Here is a 20418-nt window from a genome sequence, read left to right as displayed (position 1 = left end):
TTGCTCATGCCGCGACACGCTGACGTAATGAGACACAATGCTAAGAGGCGCGAGAGTGAGCGCACAATGCACAACCGAAGATCACCTCCTAAACGGATGATCTCATTAATGCGACAATGATAATAGCCAGCGGCAAGGCCGTGAATGCGACTCTAAATACATATACAGAGCAAGAGCTTATAGAGCAAAAGACTGCGTAGGTTTGCGTGGCGGGCACCCTAGCGAGATGGGAACTACGGGAAATTAAACGAAAAGCATAGTTCACGTCACAGACGCGAAACATGCACTTAGCGAACAACACACTGAACTAATCATAGTATGTCGTTGAGACAAACGGGATGAGTGTTACAGCCATTCATATAGTCTCAGTCTAAGCTCGTTCTCTCAGAACTAAGAAAGAGATGCCGTTTCAAACCGGAATTCGCTGCAATTTCCTGAGTGCAGCTACAGCACCGAGTGTGTGATGAACAATACACTCTCGACTTCAACAGCATCGAGCGTGGAGCTCGGTCGCGCTCTCCGTAGCCACATTAGCGACAATTTTACGCCCATTGCGCAACCTTGCAACATGATGGAGGCCGCGTCTCGGCGTATTCGACGGAGCCGTATATGGACATCGAAAGATTATCGGTATTTTTCTTTTCCTGATAGCGCGGACTGCCTCGACTGGCGCGCACAAACAACGACAATAAAAGGATTCCTCAAGCTTTGTAAGCGACTAGTTTGGAGTCCTGTTCGATTCTCAGCAATCTTTCCACGTTATTTTCTTTTACTGAGACATCAATATAGTAATTAAAGATAATAAAGACGTTTTCAACTAAAACTATCATTAGTAGTCGCTGTAAACTGCCGTCATCATTGCGATGAACCACCGATGCGCACGCCGTTCGTGTCACCGGAAATACTGCACACACGCCAGCATTATTTGTATTATCCATTTGAACGAAGCAGCCATGCATGACGCCAACGATGCCAATCAATCAACTTTGCTCGATTTAGCATTCGAACACGACTCACGATCGCTCGCAACATTCGGATGACGAAAACTGTCACCGAGCCCTAGTTGTGAAACACGCACGTCTCAATACATCAGAAAGTAGTTTACATAAATGTCCATAAATTTCTGCAGTGATTTCCATAAAAAGCAAAAACAGTGCCTCAGAAACAACAGCGATGTACAAAAGTCACCCATACTCACTTCCATAGAGTTTCAAGCCACGGCTGATCCTGTGGCGTAAGTTTCTGTCTTCTCCTCGTGTTTTTAGTCGCCCCGTTTCGGCTTCCGAGCCGAACGACAGAAGCCGGAACAAATGTGCAGGTAATGTCTTACATTCAGAGTATCCGATCTAAGCCATTTATGCGCCCTCTCTGCGCTCACGCGCTTCGGAGCTTCTATATTCAAAATTTTCGAACCAAACAGCTCTAGCCACGACTCCCGTCCCTTAATTTCTGTTTTGCCAACAGGAACCTGACCCTCACTGCACCTTCCGGCCCGAGCGGCTGAAGAAGCATGTGCCCTCCAAAGCTTTGTTTATGACCGTGACGAGATCTGACGACTAACCTCTTCCCTGTCTTCCCTTTCTACCATCGCCATAGAGTGTGTGCAGCGGAATGCAAAGTTTTCAAACAACGCGGATATGTTTCTAGAGAGTTGTGACCTAGGCTGGTGGGCACGGCACTTTTGGAAACAGACCGAGCGCAGCTCCGAAACACAGGACATAGTAAGGCAGCGCTGACTGTGTTATGCGCGGCTATGATCTCTGCTAGCACACAGAGCACACAAGCCCTCACCTGTTTGCTTGCCGCCATGGCCGGACCTCGTGGGCGATCGCTGTGAAGCCGCGCAAATCAGACGGCGACGAGAATCCTGCCGCTCTCCAGCGCCGGGCGCGAAATGGGCTCATCTGGGTGAACGGTCACCTGCCGCATCGTAAAAAAAAACTAAAGTGAAACAAAAGATATCCGCGTGGAGGTGCGACAGATACGCGCGGAGTGCACGTATGCAGTGCTAAGAAGCGGGGGGAACGTCGGCCGCCCATTCTGTCCTTATCTCTCTTACCTTCGGAAGGGCTCGCTGATTAGATAACGCCACCGGCGTTGCACCTCTTGCGCAGACTCCAGTCGTGCCCCCCTCCTCAGTGGGCTCCCTCGTCACACTGTGCGATACAGAGGACACAAAACTGTTATTGAATCGTTGCCCTTCCGCTTTAGCTCCTGTTTGTATTCTGCTGGAACATATAGAGCTTGTTATTTCAAAAATAGCATATGCATCATATCTCTGATTTTATATCACATATAACCAAGCATAATAACCCTTGAGTACCTGTATAAACTGACGGGAGTACATGGTATTATGATATAAACAGTTTTTAGACAAATATAAGCCTGCATGGAGACATATAGCAGGGAGAACTAACGCGATCTGTACATGTGAGAGTAGCGGAAGTATTCGTCGTTGACAGGATTCACTTGAACTTTACCACGCCTCCAATCATATTTACGCCATATTAAACTTAAGGAAACCGTCATTATTCACATGAATGCACCGGTGGAAATAGTTTCTTGTAATTTAGTCGGCTATCTGGTACTATATAGTTTTTGGAGCAGAGCAGGAATGTAAAAAAACATAGTGGGCCGATTTCTCGTCCTTCCTTGTTCGACTTTGCGTGCTGAGTTCACTGCACTGTAGCACCTTTTCATTTTCATCAGTTGAGATCAAATAAACACGTGGTTTTAGATTGAGCCGAGACAAATGAATTGGTCAAATTTTATGTCATTCTGTCTTGCCGTTCTTGTGCGATGCGCAAGTGAGAAAAGAAAACGTAAGAGACAGACAAAACTATCTTCCACTTTTCACTTTTCGCGTTCACTTCGAACAAAATCTTAGCTTTGGTATAAAACTTGAGAGATTCTCTGGAACGCCAGGAATGTAGTGACCATAGCGTCCTCCTCCCAACGGAGAGCAAAAGAAATGTAATCAGTGCGGTATTGCGATGACTCGCGAAGTTTGCGCTATTACGTGGCTCGCGGAAATTAATTACAATATCAGGACAAGCTGATTCAAGGTACCGAGGTGATAGCTCTCGGCAAAGGGACTCGCAGCTGGGCATTGTATCTGTGGTGTGTACGCTAGGCAAAAAAAATAAAGAAAAAAATGACAGCAGATCCACGAGGTGAATGATGATGAGTGGGCGAAGCTCCGGAGGGAATCATCGGATCTCCCGCTTAAGGGGACGCTAGCACAAACGCGTTAGAAACGTGCAGTACTCTCTAGTAAGGGGGAGCAGCCACAGCGTCTTACGCAGCCATTTACACATGCCGGAACGTGCACCGCGTTTTCCGACGCCATCACATGACTGCTGAGAGAGTATACCCCTCGTAATCATAAACGCTCCTCGACTTGAACTTGACTTGCCACCGCTTTAGGCAGCGCGTTCGAAACGCGTTGAAGGTAACGTGGAGAGGCCACAGCGTCTTACACCATGCAGCTTCTTACACGGGCCGTAACGCGCTAGCACAAACGCGTTAGAAACGCGCTAGAAACGCAGCCTTTCGTTAATGTTGGGTATTTATAGCCATCGTGGTGCGTATGTCCATGTCCGCTTCGTGGCGTAGTGGGCTAACGCCGCGCGCTCGGAAGCGAGGGGTCCCTGGTTCGATTCCGCGCTACGGACACAACTTCGGAATTTTTTTCTCATTTTTCTCAGACTGGTTGCACACTACTACTACTACTACGACGGGGACGGAACGGGTGCCACCATAAGGAGCTTCGCCCCTAAAAGTGCGATTGGTGGCGTTTGACACCAGCCCCACTTAATGGTTTTAGCCACATATTGTTAACTGCCGAGACCTTCTCTCGACAATAAAAGACAAGCGTCTACGCCGTCTTTACTGGAGGTAAATCAAAATCAATCAAATTTATGCAGTGTATTTGGTTAAAATATTTCACTGGACATTCAACGTCACCGCAAGAGCGAGTGCATGGGCAGCCTAAGTGGAATCTTGTCACCGTTGACGGCAGCTTCTCAACACACAGCCTAGCGAGCGGAGGAAGCAAAATTGGATGGACCCGATTCAGATTTTGGATAATACTTTCGATCGCTTATCGCTAGGTAAGAGAGGGAGGGCAAGGAGAAAGCAATGCAGGGAGGTCAGCCAGACGAGCGTCCCGTTTGATTGGAGGTAAGGGAAAGGGGAATCGAAAGAGGGAATGAGGGAGAGAATGAGCACTACGCGCGCGCTGTGTGACGCACGGCAGGACTATACGATCGGTCAACTGAGGCGTGCGTTCCTCAAAAAGTGCAGCGGCTAACAAATAGCTGCCTGCGCCATCGACGGATGTAGCGAGGGTCCAAGAATTTTTGTTTCGGGAAATATTCGTTCAACGTATAGTCGGTTCAGCGCGGTCAGTAAAAACATGCGCTGGACGTTGTACTGAGGGCAAGTGCACAACATGTGTTCGAAAGTTTTCTTTTTTTTCATCTCTTTTTTTTTCAGAACCGCAGGTATCGCATGTTGGTGTATAGGCCATTCCAAGACGGAAAGAAGACGCGTTCTTAAATGCCACACCAAGCCATGTGCGGCAGAACAGCGTTGAATCCCTGCGGGAGAGATTAGCTGGCACTTGGAGCAGCAACAAGGGTTCAGGGGTACGTATGCGGCAATTAGATGCGCTCGGAGAGCTCCAGAAAGCTTGTGTGGTTGGGCGATATCGGCAAATGTTTAACTACGTTGGCCGTGCTGCGATGACACGACACTGTCCCGCTTAGACACGACAGAACGAACAACCCCAAGCTTGGTCCTGAAGCTCGGCGTGTTAATCATTCAGGCGAGTGGTGAAGCATGGGTGCGTCTCTTTGCTCTTCAAGTATTTCATCTTCCTCGCGGCCCCAGTGGCTGGTGTTGGCGACACTTGTGTGGTAAATGAAAGAACCGCAGTGCCATCTTGCCGATGCAGGGTGCCAATTGTGTCCTTCTGTTCTAAACAGCCTCATTTGCGTAGCTTTCAACGCGCGCGAACACGGCTTCAACCTCATCCATTCTCGATGTTGGCCTTTGGAGAGACAATCTGCGGAGAGCATGAGAACGTGTGCAACTTGTGGATGTTAAACTGCGCTGGTTCCCTTATTATACAGCGTCATATAAAATAATGTTATATATACCTTAACGAAATACGGATCATGTGGGATAGGGGGCTTAATGCACGAGTACCTCAAACAGCGCGGACATGGGCACAGTGGTGCCTGTTTGGAATCTTAGCGACTTTATGCTGCTTTCTTTTAGTGGCCTAAATTGCCAGTTAACTTCCTTAGTAAAATTGTTCAAGGGACTCTGGCTAAGTTGAATGCCTCGGCCCCCTATTATCCCGAAGGGATATGGGCCTCCATCTGTCGCTGGTACTTCTAAAGGCATACTGAAGAGCTTATTTGTGATCCATCCCCGCGTATTAAAACTGATTTTTAGGCACAGCCCCAAAACTCTTGAAAATCTTGAAATCTGATAGTTTTAAAATAAATCTTGGTCGCACGCGGTAAGGCGACCAAGTCCTCGCGCTACTTCGTTTGGAACGCTACAGCAATAAGGTTCCAAAGACTAACCATCAAAGTCGCTTGTTATCACCGACAACTCAAATGCAAAGGACAGGATGCCCGGAAGCTGCGGTTTTATTTTTATTCTGATTTTAGGGCGAAGTCCAGTTCTTCTGCTGTTAGCGTACCATATTATCGCAAAGGTTAATGAGGCTAATTTTATACTCGGTGCAGAGGTGCGTCGGCCTACGTCTGCTCTTATCGAACGAAAACTCAGTTCAATTTGTACAGGGATTTACAAGAAAAAAGCATTGAAGAGCAGTGGAAATATGTGCTGGATCCTGAAGATAAGACAAAGCTAGCTTGCAATGCACGCACCGGGACATGAGGATTGGGCGAGAGCAGGCTGTGCTGATTACCTGTGTTCTCCGAGCACGGACTGAAAACTGCCTATGTCCATCCAAGTGTCGTGCTTTACTACACACTTAATGAGACCAACCGTAAGGTTAGCGTCTTATTAATTGTTAAATAAATTTCCTGTAATTTGACTATCACGCAGACATTCTATACTTTTTTTTTGATCGGTAACAAGTTTGCACAAATCGTTGTTTTATTCTTTATTTCCGCCGTCATTATGCAACAATCAGAAATCGCGTTCACTTGGAAAATTGCGTAGCGCTTCAGATCGCCTCCCCACATTTATAGGAACCGTCATCTGCCGAGCAGCCTTCTAGAATCAGTTGAAGCACGGACAGTACTCGGATTGCCCTATGCAAGTACAGCGGAACACAGCAATGCTATTAGGCACAGAAAATGGTTTATAAGCGATGATCTTAAGCAATGAATAGAACGATAAAAAATAAGGTTGCCTTTAAATGAAAAATAGCCTCCACTGGCCGTTGGAACAGTTTTTATAATCTAACGAAATTGCCAAGTTTCTTTCCTTTAGAGCTACCAAGCCGCAGCACAGGAGGGATAGTGGAAGAGCGGATGTCCTATTCATGAAAAAACGCAAGATATACGTAATATTGTTAAGCAGCCGTTTGACCTATTTAAAAAATATATATTGCCTCTAAATAAAAAATAAATCATCATGGCTGATAGAACAGGATTACTTATAATTGCCAATTTTTGGTATTGAAAATAATGTACATCAGTCAGCTAAAGGATAAAGCAGAATATTTGTAAAGCCGTGAAACCGCGCCCAGAACACCTTTTGCAATTGCAGATTGCTTATTGCTTCTTTTATGCAGTTGCTGATTGTTTTGCAGATGACTGTACTCGTGATAGCCTAAGTGTAGACAAATGTATTTACAATAAGTTGAAAAAAAAAGTTGTCGCAGTTTCACCTGAAAGGCGAAGCATCAATTGCGATAGCAAATTTGTAGAGAGCTATACGGAGTAATGATAGTAGCTTTATCAGCTGTATAAACTTGGACATGCAGCAGCACCGGCAACACGCAGAACTGTTGTCGACGCCGTCGGCGTTTTGCCCGCGTTCGCACAAAATGCGTGCGGCGTTGGTGACTGTTGCCGGAGCCTCTGATATAAATAGGCACTTGGTGCCGCAGCTAAACGTCGCTTCTCTTCCCTCCCCCTCCCCCCCCCACGGCCTTTCGTGCGTCGGAAGAAGGCGCGTTTGCTCTACATATATGGTGATTGTAAAGGAGGAAAGAGACGCCTACTTCTGCAGCCCTTAAGGGAGCACGGCGCAGAACGCGCGTTTGTTCTGCGCCGTGGGTTCACTCCCCGTGAGAGCGCGCGTCCCTCGCACCCTTTCACTCGCACATGCAGCGTTCGGTGGCGCGCAGCGACGATTTCATCTCCATTGACGTCATACGGAACCTCACGGCGACGGCGACGACGACGGCGACGCCGACGGCAGAAATCTGCTTTGGAGTGTCCATATAATTGCTATCGCAAAAATAATGAAATCAACATTTCCGGTATCGGATGTCTGGAAAGTTCATATGAAAACGTTCTTATGAATTGAAGGGGTCACACAATGTTCGAATTTCGCCCGCTTTAAACGTCGCAACACAAGCAGCTAAACGAATCATGTTATACGTCTTTACGGTAGACAAAGTTTTGCATATATGTCTGCATGTTTCACAACTACCGGCGCTTCGTTGTAACAAAAAAAAGTTGTCGCAGTTTCACCTGAAAGGTGAAGCATCAATTGCGATAGCAAATTTGTAGAGAGCTATACGGAGTAATGATATTAGCTTTATCAGCTGTATAAACTTGGACATGCAGCAGCACCGGCAACGCGCAGAACTGTTGTCGACGCCGTCGGCGTTTTGCCCGCGTTCGCTCAAAATGCGTGCGGCGTTGCTGACTGTTGCCGGAGCCTCTGATATAAATAGGCACTTGGTGCCGCAGCTAAACGTCGCCTCCCTTCCCTCCCCCTCCCTCCCCCACGGCCTCTCGCGCATCGGAAGAAGGCGCGTTTGCTCCACATATATGGTGATTGTAAAGGAGGAAAGAGACGCCTACTTCTGCAGCCCTTAAGCAAGCACGGCGCGGAACGCGCGTTTGTTCTCCGCCGTGCGTTCACTCCCCGCGAAAGAGCGCGTCCCTCGCGCCCTTTCACTCGCACATACAGCGTTCGGCGGCGCGCGGTCACGATTTCATCTCCATTGACGTCATACGGAACCTCACGGCGACGGCGACGGCGACAGCGACGGCGACGGCGACGGCGACGCCGACGGCAGAAATCTGCTTTTGAGTGTCCATATAATTGCTATCGCAATAAAATCGACGGTTGATTTACCTTTTCACATTCGGAGCACTGACGTGCTTGCACAGGTGGTAACTTCAAGCTATAGTTTTAAAGTAATGAGAAAGACATCTGGGAACAATTAAAACAAAAAAATAGAAAATTCCGGCATTCGTCATCATGAACACTTGGCCACTTTTTGTAAAGTAGTGTTTCGAGCCGCGACCTCGAGATTTCGTCTATGAAAAAAAAAAATAGGTTACGAACACTGGTGCGAGCCCGTGCACACGTTGCGCAAGTGTGAAAAAGAAGACCACATTTTTGTTTAAGGTGCTTTATTTTTCTTGTTCCTGCGATGAAGTAAAGTTCCATAAAGGATAACTATTCAACGCGAGAATATATAAAATGGCTCCAAGTGAATTCCATTCGGGCCAAACCTACAAGGAAGTCGCTTAAGGACATATAGGGCCCGCTCTCATAGGAACGTTATTTCAATACACTGGTTAGATTTACATCAAAGTGTGGCAGCACGCAGACGTTATCTATATCCGTATACGGTGACGAAACGATAACAGTGCAGCTAGCTACGACGTAGCATGTAATAGGTGATGACCAAATCTGCGCCCCAGCGACGGCTCTATCTGAGCAACAGATACAATCTCGAAAGCTATGCTTTTTCTGGCTGCATGCGCCAGAAGCAATTGCAGGCGCTGGAAATACGTCATAGCCACCATGATTTGGACACCCTGTAAAAGAAATCTTGGTGATTTGAAATATACGTCTAATATACATGACAATGAAGACAGGTAACCGTAGGAGAGATTAACTATCATTTTTAATTATGTTGATGAGCTTTAGGAGTGTCAGCCTGAGTCACTCACGGATAGGGTGGCGGATGGGAAACAATGCAATCGCATGTATCGTTTCAGGCGCCATGGCCATGAATGGCGCTGGCTAACAAACCTACAGCTGATTAAACATAACAATACGCGCCGCAGGATGAGGCACTTAATAAATTAAATATGCGCCACGGGATGGGGCATGCGTGTGTTGCAAAATAAAAGCCCGGAAACGACTCGGCACATCATGGCATGCCAAGATATTCACCCACCGAGACATGTAGGGAATGTCCACCTTGGCAGAAGCGTTGCGATTCAAAGATCGAATGATTAACTGCTCCACAGTCGAGATAAGTAAGCGATCTGTTAACCTCCTAATTGTTTAGCTCAGATCGTAGAGCGACCACCCCGGAAAGGTGTTGTTCCCAGCTTTGACGCCCGGACCAGGACGAACTTTTTAATTCCTTCAGCTCAGACGCTTTCTTTCTGAGAAACTCAAATGGGTTTCCTTTCTAGATTAGCGTTATGCGGTCGGGTGGGCGACAATGTTTTTCCCTCGCATAGAGTTTTCCTCAAACATGTGGGCGTCCACAAAACTGATTTGCCGCGTGCACACATCGTTTCGTATCGTATTGGTACAGTGTTTAGCGTACCTAAAACCCGCAACAGTGCATCGGAAGCCCGAGTGCCCACCATATCGGTAGCCCAGTGCCCGCAAGTGCACCCGAGGCATCCTTAGAACGCGGTCTACCGATAAGAAGCGACGACGGCATGTCGGCGGGATGTGCGGAATGCGTGTGGGTGGGCATCATGCGATACGCCGCTCGTTGAAGCAACGCCGAAACGCGCGTCGTCGTCGACGGCGCAGTTTTCTGCGCAGGGAGCATGCGCAGAAGAGCGCTTGACGTGTTCGCGTTGACCGGTGACGACCGCCGTAAACACGGAATTCGAGCGAGTGCTGTTCTTCGGCGTGAAGTCGGTGGTGCTGCTTCCGTGTAAAATGGCGCTTAAGGTGTGCTTTCCACGGATTCACGTGTTTTCTTTAGCGTGTTCCTATACGTTGACACAACTGTGTTATTCATTCCTTTGAGGATGTGGAGTGACGCAGAATGCGTTCCGTACGACACTCGAGACGTGCACATCGGCTCTTCTTCGGTCAAGACTTCTCCCAACAGTAAACCAATCGCCTTCGGGGAATCTGCGTGCGTGTTTTCGCTGTGCGTACGAGGGATTACAGAAAGGTGGAGGACATCATACATGATTTTTTATTCGCTCAGAAAACGTACTATAATGTTGAAGGCGCCGAGCAGAAGGTGGTCGATGAATTCGCCCTCGCGCTGGTGACCTGCTAGTTTCCTGGTTAGCTCAGATGGTAGAGCGACCACTCCGGAAAGGGTTTGAATCCCGGACTATGGCGAATTTTTCTTCAATTGCTAAGCTTTCTTTCTGAGAAACCCGTATTGGTTTTCTTAGTAGCTTGCTAGGGCCACTTAGAAGCTTGCTTGGGCTGGGGCTAGTTGGTTCGTGGTGCGAAAGTAGGGGAACAGCGCAAAATGTGCGGAACACAAGACGAATAAAGGACGAACACGGCGGGGAATTACAACTGATTTTATTTTTTCAAGTGGGGGCATATATGTATAGGTATATACCTTAAATGACAGTCAAGAAATATAAGAAGGAAAATAGGACTAACATAATATTATACACTTATCCCTATCCCTCTCGCGACGCAAGTCGACGACGTAGGTTGACGAGAGATAGCGAAAAGTGGATCATAGTATGTTAGTCTTATTTTCCTTATATTTTTTTTACTGTCACGGTATATACAGGCTGTGCCAACTATCATACGTCAAGATTTCAAAATATGCAAATGCCACGTAGCTAGACAGAACAATGGTAATGTTGTTTGCCGTCGCTTGGAGATACTCAGATTGTATTGCATTTCGCCTAATTACAGAATTGGCCTTAAATAATTATTTACTTCTCAAATATTATAATTAGATGAAAAGCGTCAATGAGAAAATTGTAGAGCGACATGAGAAACTCCCGATACAGCTTTCTGTTGCTCAATACGTGCGACCTAAAAGTGTTTTTCCGAGCGCGAAAGAAGCCCGCGAGTACACGTAATAGTGCCTCGAACGGCCAGTCGCGTGGCAATTTTGCGTGTATTCGCGGGCTTCTCGTGTATTTGCGGGCTTTTGCGTGTGTTCGCGTCATACTCCTCCGTAATAAAACGCTAATCGATTGTTTGACGGTAATCTTAAAAACCCCCGAAAGGCACACACAAGGAAAAGCTTATGGTGCCACTTAAGAGACTTTGTCTTAAGTGGCACCTTAAGCTTTTCTTAAGTGTTGTTTGAAGCTGTTTGTGCCACTTAGTGACACAAACAGCTTCAGCTACGAGACATTTCTCAGATAGGAGAACTACAGCGACGGCACGAAGACGAGAATGATGGCCCGACAACTATGAATTAGGAATGAAGGTTCAGATCTCCATGTCACGGTATTCAATTCTAGGTTGGGACAAAAGTTATACTTTTTTTTACAAGTACGATGTGGATGTCGTGTGCGCCTTACGCTGCACCTTATCATTTCACTGTGAACATTGCATTCTAAACAAGCTAATGTTTTGATTTAAAAATTCACTTTCTCTCAACTTCAAAAATACCCGGCAATATATTTGCCCTGAGTAATATAGTAATATGACATAATTTAGCCTAAATAATGTTACTGTGAGACCTAGAGTATTGGATTTATTAGAGTAAAATGTGCAGGTATACCAACAAAATGCAACGGTGGCACCAGGTGTCGTGTTGCAGCATGCCTAATTTACCTAACTTCTGGTGATGAAGTTACCGCATAATGTGAAAATGTGCAACTTTACGGGAGTTATACGATGCTTAGTGTCACACTATGCCATCCACTATTTGTTTTGCTTTTTTTGGATTTTTATCAGCCTTTGTTTTTCTAGTAATCCGCGCTCATAGCACCTTAAGCCCACTTTTGTGCTTTGCTGCGTACCTGCTACTCGCGATATACGAGAAGGTGGCAGTTTTAGCGCGGTATGCTCTTACGGCAATATGTACTATGATTAAGCCTCACGCGTACGGAGCAATTTACAACAGATGCAACGACGGTCAAAGGCTGTATCGAAGGGATATGACAGGACAACAGAGCATCCGACGTTTCAATGTCGCGCTATATAGGCGCGGCCATTAATTTAATGGCAGTCTGATCGTGTCGGCTCTCACGCGTATGTCTCCCGGTAAATTAGGCGCCTCATTTGAAGGTTTTGTTCCTTCCGCTTCGAGACACGATTGCTTATCAAGCTCGCAAGGCAAACGTGCAATTATTTATCTTAATGAATTTCCTACAACAGCTTATTGAACGGCTTGACTAGGAATAAACAACATCGTCTATGCGTTTTCGAAGCGTTAATGGGCGATAAGGATCATTTGAACAGTTTTATCTTTGTTTTCTGATTTATAATTTTCTTCCGCCTGCACATGTGGTTTCTGCAGAAACCAATAAACATCCAATATGTGGCAGACTTCGTCACTGCACCTGCATCAACCCTCACTTTAAAAGGGGATTGCATATTGCACTTACTTCAGTGCATTGAATTTATTTTGTTTATGCTGCTAGTAACATGACAGTAAATACTCCAAGAAACTTCTCCGTGAACACCCCTGTCTTTTCCTGCTTTTCTCGCTCTACCTTATGTAAAATACATGCAACATTGTGGAAAGCAGGCAAACACTTTGTTTTTATAAACAGTAGCTAACACAATAAACAAAAGCAAATCAAAATATGTCAGTGAAGTCAGCCAGTTGCATCCACTCCTGCGAATGATCGCATCCTTTCAAGTGTGGACTTTTCGTGCACGACCACAGCTAATCAAGTGTATAGACGTATCACGAGGTATAAGCCATGCCAAACAAGACAGAAGCGAAGATGCTAATGAGTTTGCAATTACATGTATTACTGCGTAAACTCATATAACCATATACTGTCATTACTGACTTTATAATTAAAGTATCATGCAACTTGCAAGATATACAAATACAGCATGACATTTGGGTATCTGAATCCTCTTTTTTTCTAGATTACGAGATGCAGATGCTTACTGATTTATTACATGGTGTGATTTAATGGCATGTGTGTACAGACTCTCCAAAATTCTGCTCAGCCGAGCTCGCTCCGACTCATATTCACCGAAATTCTACCCAGTCAGGCTCACACGAGCTTAGCCTCATGGTTCAGTCCATACATTTCATGACATTAAAGTTGGGACCTGTGCGGTGCATAAGCAAACATTGCATAGGAGTCCATGTTGCATCGGATGAAAATAAGTAGACTGTAGTACACATTGCAGTTAGCTTTATGCAATTTAATTGACCATTGCATGAAAGCTTCACCTCATGTCGGTTCCAGAAAGTGCACTGGATCTGCATCAAATGTTTTGCCGACACTGCTGGCTATCTTGGCCAGCACTGAGTGGCCACATTTTGTATATTTCTACACAAATTTGAATAAGTGACTGTGGTGCATTATATTAGAAAACACGTTTCCATCACTGCAAGTTCAACCATCAGAACACAAGCATATGCGCATAATAGGATGCGCACGAATGCTAAATACATGTACAGACACAATCACATTTTCGGCCGAGTTGGCCGCCATCTCCCGCCAAAAAAAAAGAAAGCACAGGCCGACACTGCAATGAGACCACGCATGGTCATGCGGCTTGCCGGATCCATGGGCTATAGGAGAAACATACATGGAACCTAGCAGTTACCGCGAGGTAGCAGCTATGGATGCTGTTGTATTCAGCTGCTCGCCACTCAACCACTCAAGTGTGTTCAGTCTGTACTTATATTTAGGCACACATTTATTGTCTATATATGTATACATGAAAGTTTTAACTCCTCGAAAAGTTCATAATGTTTGTATTCTGAAACTTGCAAATGAAAACAGATTTATTTCATTGCTGTTCATGAAGAAAGCTCATATAGAAGGTTAGAGAAACTGGCAATACTTAACACTTCCCCCCAGAACAATGTGTAGTATGCTATTGACATTCAAGCAGCTTTTCGACAGCAACAAAAGGAATCAGTCTTCCCTCTTCTGAACATTGTATGTTAATGCAGGAAATTCAAGCAGGCATGAAATTTTGCTAATGCAATTCGTTCAGGTATACCAAATTATATAGGTATTTACCTTGAGGCTTTCCTCACAGTTTCTTATTTTTGTCAATTATTCTAGTTTGAAATGGCTCCTATTAGCATGCTCTAACATTGATCTCATACAGGTTGAGTACACGACTAGCTTAACAGATTGGGATGCTTGTTTCAATTTCTATTGAAGGAACCATAACATCTTGCATATATGTGTTTGGTAATCTGGTGTTTTCAGCCTAGCCTTAAGATAATCTGCTGAAGCAGGTAAAAGCACATGCATGTCAAGGAGATTGGCCGATAGTTCCGATAGCTTCCATTTTACGCGTGCCACTACGAAAATAATATTCTAGCACTCCATTTTGTTATTAAGCAAACAAATCTCCGAACAACGTATTTAATGTTTGCCGTGGGGCTACGCCATCGCGCTACATACTGCAACATATTGATTTAAGCTACTTGATACAGATTCACAGTATACTAACAGCGCGAGACACAGGCCGAGAAAGCAGACGACGCCCATGTCTGTTAAAATGCTATGATCATACGTACACAATTGACTGCCGCTGCTGAAAAAATGTGGTGTCGGCTTTTACGCCTTTTGAGATATTCAGGGAGGACTCCTATAAATAATTACAGCACAAACGTCGCGATGGACGAACCAGGCTAGTTCTAAGATTGAAGTTCACAACACAGATTCTATTGCACGTTTAGTAATCACACACAGATCATTTGCTGCTTCCTTCAGTGAGCTTTCGGGTTGGTGATTGATGCTAAGTTTGGTGTGAGAATATGGCTAGGAGCAGGAACAGCTTATGCGCAATAACAAGCGATATACACACATCATTTCTTCAGAAGCTGACGCTAAGCACGGGTAGCGCTATAGCATCTCTCTGCGCTGACATGACAACTTCGCTGCAGCCGAATTCCGAATACTGCATATGCGATGAGTATAGCTATACGGGCTTGTCGATGGGTCCTCTTGTAATTTCTTGTAGCGCAGGCAGAACGACACGGACATAGAAGGCATACGAGACAGCACACAGCGCTAAGCTACAGCCGCAAACAGCTGTTTGCGTCCGCCATGTCTCCTCGCAATGAACTTCAGGGACCGCGGTTGCACACTTCAAAGCGAATTTACACTTTGAAGTGTTTTTAAATTACGATACGCGCATATTATTTGCTCCTTTAAAGAGAAGTCAATCATATAATAACGCGCAGGGTTTTTTTTTTTCATTCCATAAGAAAAATTATGGGGCGTCTGCCCCAACCTGGCAGCAAGCAACCCTTATCGTCACACTAGCCTCATTGTTGAAATCGCAATCATGTGAAATTAGCCCTCTGAAAATCGCATTACGACACGTGGGCCTGCACCGACTTTTTTTCGCTCCAGTCGCCGCATGTGAAACAGCCTTTAGCCAACATATATGTCAAACTACTTATCAGGAAGCACGACCTTCGAGCCTCTCCACACGATCACCCAGCTAAACGTAACCTATAGCCTTGAGTATCTTCACAAACGTTGTGCTATGCACCATTTCACCCAGCAAGCGCCTTTTTTTTTCTGTGCCTGAAGTTGACAGGAAGGCAATGAGCATATAGGTATGGATTTAGATGAGGAATCGGGTGGAGAGGTTCGAAGGCTGCACTTGCTAACTAATTTCACATCTATGTAGGCTAAGGCGCCATGAGAACGAATTACCTGGAATAAAAAAAATGCCGACGGACATGGCCGGAACGAAATGAAGAAGAAACAAATGGTGGATGACGCACTGCCAATCTTAAGTGAGAGGCTGAACATATATGATAAATGTCAAACGCATAAAATGTCACTTTTCACGGCTCGGATGCACGAAGCTAGAAAGTTCCGTATAGCACATAACCTCCTTGTCATGTCTGGCGAAAGCCACGGCTCAAGAATAGTGTCTAAAGAGGCCTCATGACTCCCAATTATTTATAAGCAAGCCTGTACCTAACACACGACAAAATATTTACCACGAGAGAACATAACAGTTACCGCCGTAAGAGCTACTCCGCTATAATGAACTGAGTGACCGGAAAGTGTACCCAAGCTGGACAGAAAGAATATAGCTGTGTCAACGTCAACGTAACGCACGCAATGCGTGCGCAATAACTCTGCAAAAAAAAGTGAAAGTAACTCACGTTGACCGTGCAGAGCAGCCCACTGACTCGAGTGATGTGGCCCAATAAAGTGTTTTGGTATGCGTGATACACTTCGCCACGTTGCACTCGCGGCGTTCCCGTGAATGATCAAGCGACTGTCGGGAAACTATAGACCGCGCTCACCGAGCGGCCGCACGAACACTGGCTCAGCATTTCACACAGGCTCAACGGTCGCGGTTGTTTTTCAGCGCGCGCTTCTTTCGCCGTGTTTTTCGGTGAGCTGCGCACTTCGTTGCCGCGGGCGTGCGCAGCTGCACACGTTAGACGATTTCTCAACGTTTCACGTATAGAAAACGGTTATAGGGAATACCTGCTTTATCGGGCACCTATTCCTTCAACAAATAAATCTTCAAAACACACGCACAAATTCATGAGGCCTTATAGGCCATGCGGTGTTACGGACTCTGATCATCAAAGTTCTTAAGACCTTATGAATTGTGCAACCTTGAAAGTTGTAGCGCATAGTATCGCGTTATTGTATGAATTTTTCTCACCATATTTTTTTCATTTGTTTATCCTATCACCTTTTATTCCAATGACCCCGTCCCCCAGCACGAGGTAGCCATCCGGTACTTACACTGGCTAACGTCCCTGTCTTTCCTTCCCTATTTCCTTTCTCTCTATTTTTCGCTCTCTCTCTCACCAATCGCGTCAGTGGGAGTGCTTCTAAAATCTAAAATGTCATGACCGCCTTTCTTTCACTTTTACATGGTTTTTATGCACATAGGTGGCGACACTAAAATTAAATGATGGGGCTTAACGTCCCGAAACTTCGCATTTGGTTACGAGGTACTCCGTAGTGGAGGACTCCGCATTAATTTTAACCACCTGGGGGGTTTTACCGTGCACCCAAAGCACGGTACACGGGCTTTTTTACATTCTGCCCACATCTGAATGCGGCAATCGAGCCCGCCATCGAATGCTCAGCAGCATAACACTGTAACCACTGAGCCACCGAAGCGGGAAGGTGACACGGTGATATTACACCGCTGTAAATGAGCGGCTTAGTTACAGTTCCTGACTTCATATCTGGCATTGAAAGCTACAGAGTACGTTAGGCGCTGAAGACAGGTTCGAAACTTAAACGTGCAACTGAAAGAGAAAGCGAACACCATTTCGCTACCATTGAAGTTTACATAAGAAAAAGCTTTGAGCACCTCTAGTTGGTGACAACCTATGAATCACAAAGAAGCTTCACCCACAAAAGCGCAGTGCGCCTGCTCTTCACCTCTGAAAAAGAGCTGAACCAGCTGGATTCCACTCACAGTTTGATGACTTATATCGGCTATAATGTAAATGCTAGGCTAATTAGGGCCTCCTGATGTCGCTGCTCAGCCAAAGGAATATTTTAGCTTGAAACAACTAGCTTTTAGTTTTAAAATATCCCTCGACGTGAAACCAGTGACACAACGACCGATCTGCACGAAGAAAATAGTTGTTTCAAGTGCGCGAAACCGCTTGGCGTCAGGTAAATAAGCGAATCTAATTGATTGGCGCATCTCTGCAAATTTTGTTTTAGTTGGACAGCGTACATATAACCTTGTAATTCTTAGGTTGTCACCGACCATAGTTTCATATTCGTTCCTTAGAACGGCTTAATATGCGAACAATACAACTGGAGCAGTCACAGTCGGATTTGTGGAGTTCCGCATTTGATCTTCAAAAAGCGCAATCTGCATTTTCTGTAGGGTCCATTCAAACAACTCCTCCTCAAGGCCACATGCGTATTCTGGGTTGTTTCCGAGAGATTCTTGCATTTAAATGAATTGCCGGTTCAGACCAGCTTGACATATCGTCGTTCTAAAAAACTTATGCGTTATCGGATTGCTAGCAACTGTCCATGTCCCATATTTAATATCAAGTTTTAGCTTAGTACTTCAGATTAAATTAATCAGAATGGTGAAATTGTTTTCCCTGTATCCAATTCACCAAACTAGAATATTTCGTTTCCTTTCATTTCTACACCGGTCACTCGCCAAGATCCGCCGGCATTCATTTAACTATATGTCTATATTGCAAAACAAAAACACTAATTAGAGAATTAGTTCTCTTGTTTTCTTTTGTTAAGACGTCAGCTGGAAAATAATATTGCCGAAAATATAAAATCAACAAAATAATTTAAGCATGAAGTTTCTGCAACACTAAATAAGGAAGAAAAAACCCAATACCATGCACAATTATGCAAACGGCGCATATAGGGACATCTAAAGTGGTCTAAATGTATCTATAACACACTCTGAATTATACAAATAGCTTTAACAGTACTTTGTTGAACTCACGTAGATTATGCAACAATTTAAAAAAAAACAATTGCCTAAAGCTAAATGCTCTACGTTAACCGAAAGAGGGGTGGGAAGGGGGGGGGGGGTGCTGTAGAAGGCATATACTCACTTGACTCGTGGACCAGGCGAAACAAAGGAAACATTTCACTGAACATTCATCTCCTATATAACTTCGCATGTCTGCTTGGTGTGTATAAAAGTATTTTAGTCATGTTCATGTCACCAGCACTCGAGATCCCTGACATTAATTTATACCGCTTTGTCGTCACAGGCAACGAAGTACGTTCTGAATACCGCGATGTCATGAAAATCTGGAATGCAGCTCCAAGACGGCAACACACCACACGACGATACGTGTTTTGTTTGTCTCTGTGTTTAGGCTAAGACAAGCTGTGTTTATCACAAGAAACACGAACAGTCGGAAGAAACGGTTACTTTGTCCACTTACATGAAGAAGCTGCTTTCAGCAACTGAGCGTGCCATTTGAATAAGAAATTGGTGCGTCACGTTCGTAACGTAGCAGTCGGTATTAAGAACCAACTTCAAAGTCAATAATGCCCTTGAGCTGCTTTGGCGTCTCAAGATGATATAGGCTGGTAAGGCAGTTTCGGAAAGCGGAATGCGTGGTCTATAACAGAGTAGCTCAACAGTCCGCGGGCCGCATCCAACCCACGAGCGGTTTTCTATAGCGGCCTGCAGCCAAGTTCAAATTTCTACGGCATTTTGGTGCTGGAGAGACCGGGCGACTGCACAAGACGATAGTTCTGTTGCGTAACTCTATACAGGACATAAATCGTTAGCGCCGTCAAATGCATCCAAAAGTGATCTCACATTTTTTTTTATACGTTGAACCGTGCGGCATGTTGCTGGGAACAGGTAAGAAATAGGCGCTACAACCAAACGCATTCGTCACTTTTCGACGTCAAGACCGCATTGGATGAGCGTCCGTCAATGAATCAAACCCGCACTTTCCCCAAAAATCTTTCGACTGAGTGATCGCAGGTGGTGCCGCCGATGAAGCCATGCTTCGCTTTGCGTGTTCGCCCTATATGGACTTCCATAAAGCCGACAACCCTGTCCTGTAGTCAGGTGACCAATACGACCGTGATTGTGAGGGCCGACGTGCACAGTATGTTGGCGAGGGTTTCGGCAAACAGGTTTAACGCCTCACGACTCCCGATGCCACCTCCCTCCCGCTTTCTCCTGCTTTTCTTCTTGACCTTTTCACAACCTTTTCTTTCCCTCCTCTTCAACGGCGGGGTTGTGGTGTGCCCCGCACGAGTGAGTCACTGCACTTTTGTGCTGTTTCAAGCAAATTGCCCCCTTCCGAAAGCGACCACCGCAGCCAGCTCATCTTGTAAGAACCTCCCAAGATCAACCAAGTATCGCGATCACACAATAGTATGGACCAAGCTGAAATGAGCACAGCACTAGGGACCATCCTCAAGTAAAATGTGTGGTGCGAGTCTTGTTCTTAAACGTCATCGCATAAAACAAAGGATCCGCGTTGCCTGTCTGCCTCAAACTGAAGTGGGTGCGGAGTCCTTTTCAATGATTTCCGACATCAACACTCTTTTCTTTTTTTAGCTGCAAAAATAAGCATTCATGCACGTGAGGAAGTAATTGCAGCGCGGAATCTTCATAACACACACACATTATATATATACCGACAAACCTCCTCGCAAAATT

General features: G+C 45.4%; 1 protein-coding gene across 7 annotated transcripts in view; it reads right to left on the bottom strand.

Moving 5' to 3' along the window:
- LOC119461693 (neprilysin-1) overlaps positions 1 to 20418 on the bottom strand; it is a 559943-nt gene that overhangs the window by 493572 nt on the left and 45953 nt on the right. For 6 of the 7 annotated variants that reach the window (XR_007468232.1, XR_007468229.1, XR_007468231.1 and 3 more), the window contains exons 2-3: positions 2060 to 2156; positions 1792 to 1920 (exon numbers count right to left, since the gene is read on the bottom strand). Coding sequence is in view for 1 of the 7 variants with exons in the window: in XM_049671919.1 (XP_049527876.1) it covers positions 1792 to 1809 (18 nt within the window). In the remaining 6 variants the exon portion in view is untranslated. Of the gene's footprint in view, positions 1 to 1791; positions 1921 to 2059; positions 2157 to 16426; positions 16733 to 20418 lie in introns of those variants that run through there. The other variant, XR_007468230.1, reaches the window with a different exon arrangement.

This window comes from Dermacentor silvarum, chromosome 8 (genome assembly GCF_013339745.2).
Source record: "Dermacentor silvarum isolate Dsil-2018 chromosome 8, BIME_Dsil_1.4, whole genome shotgun sequence".
Lineage (NCBI taxonomy): Eukaryota > Metazoa > Arthropoda > Arachnida > Ixodida > Ixodidae > Dermacentor > Dermacentor silvarum.
Note: the sequence above shows the minus strand (reverse complement) of the source record. Positions and strands in the feature narration are given on the sequence as shown.